Genomic DNA, 14,500 nt, shown 5'->3' on the forward strand with positions numbered 1-14,500 from the left:
AGATATTCTTTTTCATTTGGAAGGATGACTTGTTACCATACATCTCTGGTAATAAATCTTTGAGGTTTTTAAGATTTAAAATGTATCTCCTGCTGGCAAATGTTGGGAGAATTCTTGGAAAACCAGCCATGCTGTCCTCTCTGCCCCTTGCTCATGTGATCACCAATAACATTTATATCAAAACCTTAATCACAATGTAAACAAACAAAAGGAAAAGACAAAGGCATTTTAACTGACATATACATTCTAAGTTTAGATCACCTTAATGTCACCTGAAACAGAAAACCAGTGACATTTGACTGCTTCTTTGCATCTGAGCGATCTCTGCTGTGCCAAGTTCCATTAGTTTTAAAGATGCTGCACTGAAATAGGACCTTCACAACATCAAATTAAACTTTTCAAAAATGCAATGCTTTTGCATGAAAAAAATCTAATATCTACAGGAAAGTTACAATCTTAAAAAAGCATGGCAAATCTAACAAACTTCTATATTATGTCTATTGACACAACGTCCATTATCTGTGTGTACCAATGTAAAGGTATTCCTCACATTAGTTGAATGACAACATCTTCCTATTTCCTCTCCGGAACAGAGAAACATCACACCATAGTAAAGTGACATGACCAAATCTGGCTGGCCAGTTCTGCTGAGTGCTCAGTAATGACACTATATAAACGGGAGCCCCTAACCCTCAAAGAACTACAGTGAACAAGCAAACTAAGGTGGGGAACTGCACATTTTCATTTAAGAATTAGAGTTCTTAATCCAATAATGTATACTAACCTATAATGGTAGATGCTAATACACTTCACTATCTCTTGGTCTTTTTCAGAATCCAGAACTTGACAGCTGCTATTTTCCTCTCGGAGCATCATAAAAGGTAAACGAAATTACATTTACTGATAAGTAACTGATTACAACATTTTAATGATAAGAATACCAGTTTATAATGTGAATACCTCTAGAAAAGTAGAGAGGTAAAACTAATCAGCGTTAGGATTAAATATTTTACTCCACAGTGAAGTCCAACCATGGGAGATGGTGAAATGGAGTGCTTCGGCCCGGCGGCCATTTACCTCCGGAAGCCGGAGAGAGAGAGAATAGAGGCTCAGAACACCCCCTTTGATGCCAAATCGGCTTTCTTCGTGACAGTGCAGGACGAGATGTACCTGAAGGGGGTTCTTGTTAGTAAAGAGGGAGGAAAAGCTACTGTCAAAACTCTGTGTGGGAAAGTAAGCATCATGGATAACAATATTTCATGTTACTGTGTTTAAGTCTGCAGAGGTTAAAGGTCTTCAGTTGAATACCATACATGTGTATGAAAGTCTTTCTTGATCACTTATCACTGTTCATTACAGACAGTCACGGTAAAAGAAGATGAAATCTTCCCCATGAATCCTCCCAAGTATGACAAAATTGAGGACATGGCCATGATGACCCACCTCAATGAGCCTGCTGTGCTGTTTAACCTCAAAGAGCGTTACGCAGCATGGATGATCTACGTAAGTCTCAGCAAACCATATTTATTCCTGGGATGGGGCGGCAGTAGGGCTGTGAATCTTTGGGTAGGCAGCAAATCGATTCGATTCACGGTTCATAGATTTTCAATTTGATTCTAGAAAGATTTTTGCCAATTCACAACGATTCGATTCGAGATGATTCACATTAAAATTCTATATGATTTGATTAATTTGATTCAATTATGCATTTTTAAAATATACAATCATAGGATTATTAAAATGCTTCCCCTTCAGAGGTCAGGGGGGGGGGGGGCTGTAACACTTTACAATAAGGTTTATTAGTTAACATGAACTAATAATGAACTGCACTTATTAAGCATTTGTTTATCATTGTTATAATTTTACCATTTACTAATGCATTATTAAAATCTTGTTAATATTTGTTAATGCACTGTGAACTAACATGAACAAAGCATAAACAGCTGTATTTGTGTTAACTAATGCTGAACAGAGGTGTTGTTCATGGGTAGTTCATGTTAACCTATGCATTAACTAATGTTAACAAGGCAAGGCAAGGCAAGGCAAGGCAAGGCAAGGCAAGGCAAGGCAAGGCAAGTTTATTTGTATAGCACATTTCATACCCAATGGCAATTCAAAGTGCTTTACATAGAAATTAATTAAAACAGTGGTAACAAATGCATGAGAAAAAAAGAGTACCATATGGACGAATAAAAATTTAAAACAAGCATAGTTAAAAACAGTTGTAAAGACAATAATAAGAATTAAAAAAAAAAAAAAAATACAACCTTATTTTTAAAGTGTTACCAAAACAAAAAAACTTTTGTCCATTGTTAGTTCATATTATTACTTTATTGTTGTATTATTATTATTATTATTATTATTATTATTATTATTATTATTATTACAAGCTTTACTTTAATAGCCTATATAAAATGGCATTTGTAGAAATTTACATGAGCCAACATTTAAAAAGTCTTTAAAAGTATTGTTAGTTAATGTCAACTATTGTGTATGATGGTGTTATTGGCTACACAACCTTATTAAAGTGCTCCAGGCATTAAACATGCAATGCTTCCATGGAGAGAGTAGAATGTCATGCACTTTTCTAGCTAATCCTAATCTAACTTTTCTTCAAGGAATAGAAAGAAAAGCCTCTTTGTTCTCTTTATAGAGAACATTTGATGATTCTGAAAGTAAACGCGCCGGTGTCTAGTGTTGCTATAGTAAGAGATGCAACTTTAATACGCTTCTGATTCACAGATAAACCGCACGCTCTTATTTCAGTGTTGTTAATGGTGTAGGTTACTTTAGCAGTTACCTTAGTATGTTAAACAACATTAAGCTAAAATCCATGCATCATTCATCAGAACTGTGCCTATGCATTTTAGACACTTACAAATCTGTTTGCTCCGTCCATGCAATAAATGTGTGTCCTTGAATAAGCTGGGTTTTACTTCAACTGCTCAGGTATGACCCATTTCCGTAAATCGTCAGTATGTTATTTTATATAAATGAGTTACAGAAGGATCCCAAGCGCAATACAGTAAATCACAAAACCGAAATTAATGATTCAAAATTCAAAATGTATGTTTCAAGATCGATGCATATGCATCGTCAAAGTTTTTAATCGATGCATTGAGAGTGAATCATTACACCCCTAGGCGGCAGCATTGTAAAACTGGACTATCTATCTCTGTTTCAGACCTACTCTGGTTTGTTCTGCGTCACTGTCAATCCCTACAAGTGGCTCCCAGTCTACGATACAGTCGTTGTGAATGGATACAGAGGCAAAAAGAGGATTGAAGCCCCGCCTCACATCTTCTCCATCTCTGACAACGCCTACCAGTTCATGCTCACTGGTAAGTGGATTCCAGAAGTACCTCAACAAACAAAACAATTAATTAAATGAATTAATAATTATATTTACAATGGAAATAATTCAACACAGAACATATTAAACTGGACAATGACATTCTTCTAGAACTGCTGTGCAGTCAAAACAATCTCTCTTCCATCATAAATATGTAATATGCACTATATAAAAGAAGGTGACTTGACTGATAAAATCATAAATAAAGAAGACTCATGTTTGTTGTCTTATTTAACACTTTTCTTCATCTGATGCAAATGAGTTGTAAAGTTGTTGCTTAATAAATGTTACCAAATCTCTTCTATAAGAATGAATCCAAATGATATGTTATGGTTAGCATTTAGCCTATTAATATATTAATGCAATAACAACAAAAAATAATAAATTAACTAAACATACTTTATAACACTTTATTTCTTCAAGTTAATATAAAGTACTACCTATATTTGGAAACCCTGTTAACATTTCGATTTATTTTCAGATCGTGAGAACCAGTCTGTCCTGATTACGTAAGTAAATATTCTTCTTCTGAAATAACCTGAAGCTTTTTGATTATAGTGTAAATCCACAGGCGATTTATGACTAAATTAACTATTATAAATCATCCAGTGGAGAATCTGGTGCAGGAAAGACTGTGAACACTAAACGTGTCATTCAATACTTCGCAACCGTTGGTGCAATGTCTGGATCAAAGAAGGCAGAACCTGTCCCTGGAAAAATGCAGGTTAGGAATTCTCTTCAAGACAATGTTGTTGTTTACAGTATTTGTGTTTTCCCTAATGACTATCTTTTGTCCAACAATTACATGTAGGGGTCGCTAGAGGATCAAATCATTGCAGCCAACCCTCTGCTGGAGGCTTATGGAAATGCCAAGACTGTGAGAAATGACAACTCCTCTCGTTTTGTAAGTTGAACTAATGAATCATTATAACTTTACACAACTTAGGTCATACCATCAAAGCTACCAAAGATTTGACCTTTTGTTAAAAAAAAAACAATTTTTTAAATCAGGGTAAATTCATCAGGATTCACTTTGGGACCACTGGAAAACTGGCCTCAGCCGATATTGAAACTTGTGAGTAAAATTGTTTAAGGCTACAATTTAATTGTTTAATATGGAGGCAAAATGTGGATTTTGTGGGGTTTTGTTTGTAAGATCTGCTGGAAAAGTCAAGAGTAACATTCCAGCTGTCTGCTGAGAGGAGCTACCACATCTTCTACCAGCTCATGACCGGACACAAGCCGGAGCTGCTGGGTGAGAAATCGACAGTATTGTGCATTTCATTTATTACCATATTTGAGAACGCTGTTACCATACTGCACATCAACTCTTTACAGAGGCCCTGCTCATCACCACCAACCCTTACGACTATCCAATGATCAGCCAGGGTGAAATCACTGTCAAGAGTATCAATGATGTGGAGGAGTTCATTGCCACAGATGTGTGTGGACAGCTACAGTATTAGTAGTAGCAGTAACTGAAGATTGCAGGACATACAATATGAAATACCCTTCTCTATGACGCAAATAATGTGTGATTACCTTGGTCATTGTATTACAGACTGCCATTGACATTCTGGGCTTCACTGCTGATGAGAAAATCAGCATCTATAAGCTGACAGGATCTGTGATGCATCATGGGGGCATGAAGTTCAAACAGAAGCAGAGAGAGGAGCAGGCCGAGCCTGATGGCACCGAGGGTAAGACTACTAGCACATGCTATTAACAGTCAAAACATTCACTTCATTAGAGACAATAATGCATAAAACTGTTCCTCCTTAGTGGCCGATAAAATCGCCTACCTCATGGGCCTCAACTCCGCCGACATGCTGAAAGCTCTGTGTTACCCCAGAGTGAAGGTCGGAAATGAGATGGTGACCAAAGGCCAGACAGTACCACAGGTGATTACTAATCTCATCGAATAAAGTTAGAAATGTCTCTCAGACATTCATAGTTGTCATGAGACGTAAAATTTTAATGATATGATCCATACTGACCTTTGAATTTCTCAGGTGAACAACGCCGTCTCTGCGCTCTGCAAGTCTGTCTATGAGAAAATGTTCTTGTGGATGGTCATCCGTATCAATGAGATGTTGGACACAAAGCAGCCTAGGCAGTTCTTCATTGGTGTGCTGGACATCGCTGGATTTGAGATCTTTGACGTGAGTGTCAGCTATCAACGTCTCTGTAACAATCAGGATATAAAACTTAATAGACTATAGTAAGAACTTGTCTCTGTTTAATTATCAGTTCAACAGCTTGGAGCAGCTTTGCATCAACTTCACAAATGAGAAACTCCAACAGTTCTTCAACCACCACATGTTTGTTCTGGAGCAAGAGGAGTACAAGAAAGAAGGCATTGACTGGGAGTTCATTGACTTTGGTATGGACTTGGCTGCCTGCATTGAGCTCATTGAGAAGGTGAGAGACATTCAGCAAATTAAAATGATTATTCATATTGTGCATGTTCTTGAGCCTGAATATTTCTTCATCAGCCAATGGGCATCTTCTCCATCCTTGAAGAGGAGTGCATGTTCCCCAAGGCTACAGACACTAGCTTTAAAAACAAGCTGCATGATCAGCATCTGGGCAAAACTGCAGCTTTCCAGAAGCCCAAGCCTGCCAAAGGTAAGGCTGAGGCCCACTTCTCTCTGGTGCACTACGCCGGCACTGTGGACTACAACATTAATGGGTGGTTGGACAAGAACAAGGATCCACTGAACGACTCTGTTGTGCAACTCTACCAAAAGTCATCGCTCAAAGTGCTGGCCTTCCTGTATGCCTCTCATGGAGGCGCTGAAGGTACAGTAACCATTTCATCAATTCCTTTGTGTTTTAATTATATACAAAAAAATACTTATAAAATAAAACACATTGTGATCACAGATTTTAAAGTTTCGTGAATTTGACTAACTGCTATGCAAGATATTGAGAAGACTCAACAAGATTTAAATAGAGATTTATTAAAGATGTTAATGAACCTAAGATCAATAAATATATATTTTTTTATTGACATAAACAGCTGAGGGAGGTGGAAAGAAAGGCAAGAAGAAGGGTGGTTCCTTCCAGACTGTCTCTGCACTTTTTAGGGTAAACTGATTCTCTCTTTTAATGAAGGAGGCAAACTTTTTCTCCAATAATTATTAGACTATTAGACATTAAAAATTAGACTGATGATACACATTTCCACAGGAGAACTTGGGTAAGCTGATGACTAACCTGAGGAGCACTCACCCTCACTTTGTGCGCTGCTTGATTCCTAATGAGTCCAAAACTCCAGGTAAACTTAATCCCTGAAGACTCAAAAGTTTAGAAAATATCTCTGGAACCTTAAGAATATTTTCATTGCAGGTCTGATGGAGAACTTCCTGGTTATCCACCAGCTCAGGTGTAATGGTGTGCTGGAGGGCATCAGAATCTGCAGGAAGGGTTTCCCCAGCAGAATCCTCTATGGTGACTTCAAGCAGAGGTAAAGACACCTTTGGAACCACTGAATTAGAGATGATGCACCAGCTTAACTTCACCATCTTTTGATTATTTTTCCCAAACATGACTCTTCCCTGACTGTCCTCTAGATACAAAGTATTAAATGCTAGCGTCATCCCTGATGGACAGTTCATTGACAACAAAAAGGCTTCAGAGAAACTCTTGGGCTCTATTGATGTTGACCACACCCAATACAAGTTTGGGCACACCAAGGTGAGCAAACCCTTCTAACACCTAACCGAAAGTATATGAACACCCAAAAAATGTAAATTCTGTCATTATTTACTTGTCATCGCAACACAACTTCTGTGAAGCACAAGACCAGATACTTAAAGAAAGTTTCAGCTGTTTTTTCTCCATGCATTGAAATTTGCTGTTGCTGAGTTCATTTATACATGCATTTTTGGGTGAAGCATCCCTTTAACACATTCAATCATTACAGTAATTCACAAAAACAAAAAGCTAAAATACACAATGGTCTAAATAATTATGTGCTTGCCACTTTGATGCAACAGTTTGAGGAGGAAAGGCATTGCACTAGACTTTCAGTCTGCATTGCAATTCATCTAAAATCTGCTCAATTTTGGGACTTTGTGCCAGTCAAGTTCTTTCACACCAGACATAGTAAAGTGTGCACAATGTCTATATCCATTAAGAAATAGAAACATTATTGTGCATCCCCAATAAATCGAGTCAAAGTTAAAAGCACAGAATTATCTAGAACTTCATTGTGTTATGAAAAAGAATAACATTCATTTTCACATCTATGATTAGAAGGATTACTTAGCTTCTTTAAAAATTATTATCTTCCAAATGTTCTTGTAGGTCTTCTTCAAAGCTGGTCTCTTGGGTACTCTTGAGGAGATGAGAGATGAGAAACTAGCAACGCTGGTTACCATGACTCAGGCTTTGTGCCGTGGATATGTCATGAGGAAAGTGTTTGTCAAAATGATGGAGAGGAGGTATAAATTAACTTACAATACTGTTTGGAACAACTGTTTGTTATGAAAAATTAATAATGACTAATTTGTTGATTGCAAATTACGCAGAGAATCAATTTATTCCATCCAATACAACATCCGCTCATTCATGAATGTGAAACACTGGCCATGGATGAAGCTCTACTTCAAGATCAAGCCTCTTCTAAAGAGTGCAGAGACTGAGAAGGAAATGGCAGCCATGAAGGAGAACTATGAGAAAATGAAGGAGGATCTAGCAAAGGCATTAGCTAAAAAGAAAGAGCTTGAGGAGAAAATGGTGTCAATTATTCAGGAGAAAAACGACCTTCAACTGCAAGTAGCATCTGTGAGTATTTCAGCTCTTATTGATCCTAATATGGATACTACAGCTATAAACATAAGCCATTAAACTAAATCCATCTCAATGAACAGGAAACTGAAAACCTCTCTGATGCTGAGGAGAGATGTGAAGGTCTCATCAAAAGCAAGATCCAGCTCGAGGCAAAACTCAAAGAGACAAGCGAGAGACTGGAGGATGAGGAGGAAATCAATGCTGAACTGACTGCCAAGAAGAGGAAACTGGAGGATGAATGCTCTGAACTGAAGAAAGACATTGATGACCTGGAGCTCACCTTGGCCAAAGTGGAGAAGGAGAAACATGCAACAGAAAATAAGGTCAATAATCTTTTCACATGTTCTTCACACTGCTGATTGTTCAGGATCTTGAGAATGAAACCAGTGAACAATGTTTCCATTTAGGTTAAAAACCTGACAGAGGAGATGGCCTCTCAGGATGAGAGCATTGCCAAGCTGACCAAAGAGAAGAAAGCCCTCCAAGAGGCACACCAGCAGACTCTTGATGACCTTCAGGCAGAGGAAGACAAAGTCAACACTCTGACTAAATCTAAGACAAAGCTTGAACAGCAAGTGGATGATGTAAGATGTTTGGCATGACAACAAAAGCATAAATTAATTGTGTCTCTATACCAGACTTAAATGCTCTGTTTTCTGTAACAATAGCTTGAGGGCTCACTGGAGCAAGAGAAGAAGCTCCGTATGGACCTTGAGAGAGCCAAGAGGAAGCTTGAGGGTGACCTGAAACTGGCCCAGGAGTCCATAATGGACCTGGAGAATGACAAACAGCAATCAGATGAGAAGATTAAAAAGTGAGTGGACATCAGTCTTTACATAATTATAAGTTTGTTTGTTTTTTAAATGTAAGCATTCTACACATTTTACAAAACAATACTATAAATACAGGAAAGACTTCGAGATTAGTCAGTTTCTCAGCAAGATTGAGGATGAACAGTCTTTGGGATCACAGCTTCAGAAGAAGATCAAAGAACTTCAGGTAACACTAACCCTAATCTTTTCTCTGTATTATATGAAGTAGTTGGACAGTTGGGAAAATCAAGGTAACCAGTATCACTGGGTAATTATTTTTATTTATTTATTTAGGCCCGTATTGAGGAGCTGGAAGAGGAAATCGAGGCTGAGCGAGCTGCTCGTGCTAAAGTGGAGAAGCAGAGAGCGGATCTCTCCAGGGAACTTGAGGAGATCAGTGAGAGGCTTGAGGAAGCTGGTGGTGCCACTGCTGCCCAGATTGAGATGAACAAGAAGCGTGAAGCCGAATTCCAGAAGTTGCGTCGTGATCTGGAAGAGTCCACCTTGCAGCATGAAGCTACAGCCGCAGCTCTCCGAAAGAAGCAGGCAGATACTGTTGCTGAGCTCGGAGAACAAATCGACAACCTCCAGCGAGTCAAGCAGAAGCTAGAGAAGGAGAAGAGTGAATACAAGATGGAGATTGATGACTTGACGAGCAACATGGAGGCTGTGGCCAAAGCAAAGGTAACGTCTCTAGAGGATTATTAAATATAAAACCATCTTTACAAACATCTGGATATAACCTTCAATCTCTTTAGGCTAATTTAGAGAAGATGTGCCGTACCCTGGAAGACCAGCTGAGTGAAATCAAATCCAAGAGTGATGAAAATGTTCGTCAGTTGAATGACATGAATGCACAGCGTGCAAGACTTCAGACTGAAAATGGTAAGACAGAATGAGCTACATGTGTAAAAACCTCAAAAAGTAGAAAGGTTTGTATGTTATTATGTTTCATGGTAATATCTGTAACCTATTTTTAAGGTGAATTTAGTCGGCAACTGGAAGAGAAAGAGGCACTTGTTTCACAATTAACTAGAGGAAAACAGGCTTATACACAGCAAATTGAGGAACTCAAAAGACATATTGAGGAAGAAGTCAAGGTAGAGTTATACATAATTAATTCAATTTTTATAATGTAAACAACTATATAGATGATAACTCAAAATGTTCTGCCTGATAGGCTAAGAACGCTCTGGCCCATGCGGTTCAGTCTGCCCGCCATGACTGTGATTTGCTCAGAGAGCAGTATGAGGAAGAGCAGGAGGCCAAAGCTGAACTCCAGCGTGGAATGTCTAAGGCCAACAGTGAAGTGGCTCAGTGGAGAACCAAATATGAGACTGATGCCATCCAGCGCACTGAGGAGCTCGAGGAATCCAAGTAAATACATCAATACGTTCCATACATTTAACATTAAAAATATTAGCAAGATTTCGTAATTTCATTTCATTTTCCTCAGGAAAAAGCTGGCCCAGCGTCTGCAGGATGCTGAAGAATCCATTGAGGCGGTGAACTCAAAGTGTGCCTCTCTGGAAAAGACCAAACAGAGACTGCAGGGTGAAGTAGAGGATCTCATGATTGATGTGGAGAGGGCAAATGCATTGGCAGCCAACCTTGACAAGAAGCAGAGAAACTTTGACAAGGTAAGAAAGACATGGATAACCTGTAAACCTAAAACTTGAATTATGGACTTTACCAATTAACAATGACTACATTTCTTTCATTATCAGGTGCTAGCAGAGTGGAAACAGAAGTATGAGGAAAGTCAGGCTGAACTAGAAGGCGCTCAGAAAGAAGCTCGTTCTCTCAGCACTGAGCTTTTCAAAATGAAGAACTCCTATGAGGAAGCTCTTGACCACCTCGAGACCCTGAAGAGGGAGAACAAGAATCTGCAACGTAATGCAACTTTTATTTATAAACTGAGGACTAAAAAGGAGATGTATTATATCAGAAAAACTTATGATTTTTAAACCTTTTTAGAGGAGATTTCTGATCTCACTGAGCAGCTTGGAGAGACTGGAAAGAGCATTCATGAGTTAGAGAAAGCCAAGAAGACAGTGGAGTCTGAGAAATCAGAGATACAGACTGCACTGGAAGAAGCTGAGGTGACATTCCTATGAAACAAACATCATTAAACCATTCCTTTAAATAATATTATGACATTTAATATGGGCCGGTTCTAAATTATTCAGAAAATCTTAATGTCTGCTACTTAAACCTTCATAAATGTACTGCTGTCACTCTAGGCACTACAGAATATTGTGTCAAATTTAAAAAGTAAGTCAATTGTTTCCTTTTGTCCTTGTAGGGAACCCTGGAGCATGAAGAGTCCAAGATTCTTCGTGTGCAGCTGGAGCTGAACCAGGTGAAGAGTGAGATTGACAGGAAGCTTTCTGAGAAGGATGAGGAGATGGAACAGATCAAGAGGAACAGCCAAAGAGTAATCGATTCCATGCAAAGCACTCTGGACGCTGAGGTCAGGAGCAGAAATGATGCCCTGAGAGTCAAAAAGAAGATGGAGGGAGATCTGAATGAGATGGAGATCCAGCTGAGTCATGCCAACCGCCAGGCTGCCGAGGCACAGAAACAGCTCAGGAACGTCCAAGGCCAACTCAAGGTATCTTTCTGTAGAACATGGAATTGCAATAAATACTGAATGTTGGACAGAATGAATATGACACATGAATTAACCAAATGAAGAGAGCTAACGAAGAAAGAATGTTGCCACAGGATGCCCAACTGCACCTTGATGACGCTCTCAGAGGACAGGAGGACATGAAGGAGCAGGTGGCCATGGTGGAGCGCAGGAATAACCTGATGCAAGCAGAGATTGAGGAGCTGAGAGCTGCACTGGAGCAAACAGAGAGAGGCCGCAAAGTGGCAGAGCAAGAGCTGGTGGATGCCAGCGAGCGTGTGGGACTGCTACACTCACAAGTACAAAAAAATGACTACATACTTCAAGTTCAGGACACACAATTAACTTTTATAAAAATATATACTAAATGAAATGTTTTACATTCCACAGAATACAAGTCTTATTAATACCAAGAAGAAGCTTGAGGCTGATCTGGTCCAAGTTCAAGGTGAGGTGGAAGATTCAGTCCAGGAGGCCAGAAATGCAGAGGAGAAGGCCAAGAAGGCCATCACTGATGTGAGTGTTGCCATTCTGCTTCTCTACTCTAATTTAAACAGTTATTTGCATTGTCTTTAGGAGCATGTGGTAACAAATTGAACAGTCGTTGGAAGGTTTTTCTATATATTATATTGATTAGTTAATTTTTCAATCATGGCTTATATTTCAGGCTGCCATGATGGCTGAGGAGCTGAAGAAGGAGCAGGACACCAGTTCTCATCTGGAGAGGATGAAGAAGAACCTGGAGGTGACTGTCAAGGACCTGCAGCACCGTCTGGATGAGGCTGAAAGTCTGGCCATGAAGGGTGGAAAGAAACAGCTCCAGAAACTGGAGTCCAGGGTAAATTTGAGTGTTCAGGAGCTTAACAAAGCACAATCTTAGGTGGACTGGTCATAGCAGAGATTTGACAGGCAAAACTATAAATCTCTACTGAAGGTGCGTGAGTTGGAGTCTGAAGTTGAAGCCGAGCAGAGACGTGGTGCAGACGCTGTGAAAGGAGTGCGCAAATACGAGAGGAGAGTAAAGGAGCTCACCTACCAGGTAAAACTACCCAGGAATTAGACATGTTCCACCTTTTACAACATACAGTTTAACTAAGACCATGGCCATTATTTACACCCAAAGACTGAGGAAGACAAGAAGAACGTTACCCGACTGCAGGATCTGGTAGACAAGCTGCAGCTGAAAGTGAAGGCCTACAAGCGCCAGGCTGAAGAAGCTGTAAGTCTAATATCAAATGTCTTGAGCATGAAGTTTTAGTATTGACAAAAACGTCTAGCGCCCTGAATGCACTGCTATGAATTGGGTTGGATATCTTGTGTAATCATAAACAGGAAGAGCAGGCCAACACTCACCTGTCCAGGTACAGGAAGGTGCAGCATGAGATGGAGGAGGCTCAGGAGCGTGCTGACATCGCAGAGTCCCAGGTCAACAAGCTGAGGGCCAAGAGCCGTGATGTCGGGAAGGTATTATACAATTTTTTGTATAAGGAGTAGGAGGGGGTTAGGGTTTATGCTTAATATACATATGTTTCTGACTGAAAACAAACAAACATGCAACTTAATTTTTGTACATTTAAATGTATTTTTATGTACTGAAGAGCAAGGATGAAGAATGAAGATGAGACATCACACCACATCTACAAGCAAGCATATAATATGACTTGTACTTTGTCTTATCATGTCCATTAAATGCAGTTCCTTAAGACTCTCTGACTCTCTGTCTGTTTTTGTAGATCATAGCACCAATATTAATGTCACAGGTGAAATTCTCAGATAGTCCATGGACAAATTAAAAATAGTTCATACATTAAATATATTGTAAGTTACTTCGGAAAATATTTACTAAATGTACAGATATGTAAAATCCTTTTACAGAAATATCTAATTTTGAAATTCAGCTACATTACAAAACCAAGTCATGCCAAATATAAATCAACAGAGTTTTACATTCCAAGCTTCTCACTTTCATTGACAAATGACAATTACTGTGTAAATGCACTCAAAGTGCAAAGTGATGGGAATCTTCATTTTGTTAAGGACATCCTGAGATTTTTTTAATGACCACAGAGAGTCAGGATCTCTTTTTTAATCTAAAGGACGGTGGTTTTGATATTATAGTGTTGTAACACTCTGCCTTATTTGTCTAATTTACATAAATTAAAACTGGATCAGAGAATACTGTGTGAGGGGGTGTTTAAAAAAAGATGACAGTTGTAAATTGAGAACAACCATGTATTTACAATGTTCACAATCGACTTAAAATGACACAGTAAACCAGGAAACCCCAGGCTGTTTAAAGCTTAGAGTCCATAATGCCATACCCTAAAACAGTCTGAGTGTGTTGATAGTCCTTATGGAACCATGTCCAATGTCCAACCAGTAGCCTAGCCATATACCAATACTGGCTGAGAAGTGTGGCTGAGGAGGCTGAGAACTGTGATCCCCTGTAGTTGGAACACACTCTTCGGTCCCCCTTCTTGAAAAGAAGGACCACCACCCCAGTCTGCTAGTCCAGAGGTACTGTCTCCAACCACCATGCTGTGCTGCAGAGGTGTGTCAGCCAAGACAGCCCCACAACAGTCTTGAGGTACTTAAGGTGGATCTCATCCACCCTCGGTGTCTTGCTACTCAGGAGCTTTTTAACTACCTTGGTGACTTCAGCATGGGTGATGGACGAGTCCACCTCCGAGCCCTCACCAAATTCCTCCCAGGCCCAATTTTTTTGCCTCCACAACTACCTTGGCTGCAGTCAGCTTGACTTGCCGGTACCCATCAGCTGTCTTAGGAGTCCCAAAGGCCAGCAATCCCCAATGGGACTCCTTCTTCAGCTTGACGGCATCCCAAATTTGGTTCTCAAAACTCAGGTGAGTGGCACAAGGACTGCCTTGACAACTTCAGTGAAGCCGC

General features: G+C 39.5%; 1 protein-coding gene and 1 pseudogene across 1 annotated transcript; both read left to right on the top strand.

Moving 5' to 3' along the window:
- LOC137040770 (uncharacterized) overlaps positions 1-13,296 on the top strand; it is a 52,073-nt pseudogene extending 38,777 nt beyond the window's left edge.
- On the top strand, positions 832-8,967 carry LOC137040173 (myosin heavy chain, fast skeletal muscle). Its single transcript, XM_067415605.1, has 24 exons — positions 832-881; positions 1,021-1,233; positions 1,360-1,503; positions 3,185-3,341; positions 3,834-3,861; positions 3,962-4,076; positions 4,164-4,256; positions 4,364-4,427; positions 4,509-4,607; positions 4,691-4,794; positions 4,914-5,052; positions 5,135-5,253; positions 5,365-5,520; positions 5,603-5,773; positions 5,848-6,154; positions 6,375-6,442; positions 6,545-6,632; positions 6,704-6,821; positions 6,928-7,051; positions 7,664-7,800; positions 7,888-8,143; positions 8,230-8,472; positions 8,557-8,733; positions 8,818-8,967. Exons 2-24 carry the CDS (start codon positions 1,033-1,035, stop codon positions 8,965-8,967), a joined length of 3,258 nt encoding a protein of 1,085 aa, XP_067271706.1. The 5' UTR covers positions 832-881; positions 1,021-1,032.
- Positions 13,297-14,500: the final 1,204 nt, after the last annotated feature.

The sequence above is a fragment of the Pseudorasbora parva genome, chromosome 14, assembly GCF_024679245.1.
Source record: "Pseudorasbora parva isolate DD20220531a chromosome 14, ASM2467924v1, whole genome shotgun sequence".
NCBI lineage: Eukaryota > Metazoa > Chordata > Actinopteri > Cypriniformes > Gobionidae > Pseudorasbora > Pseudorasbora parva.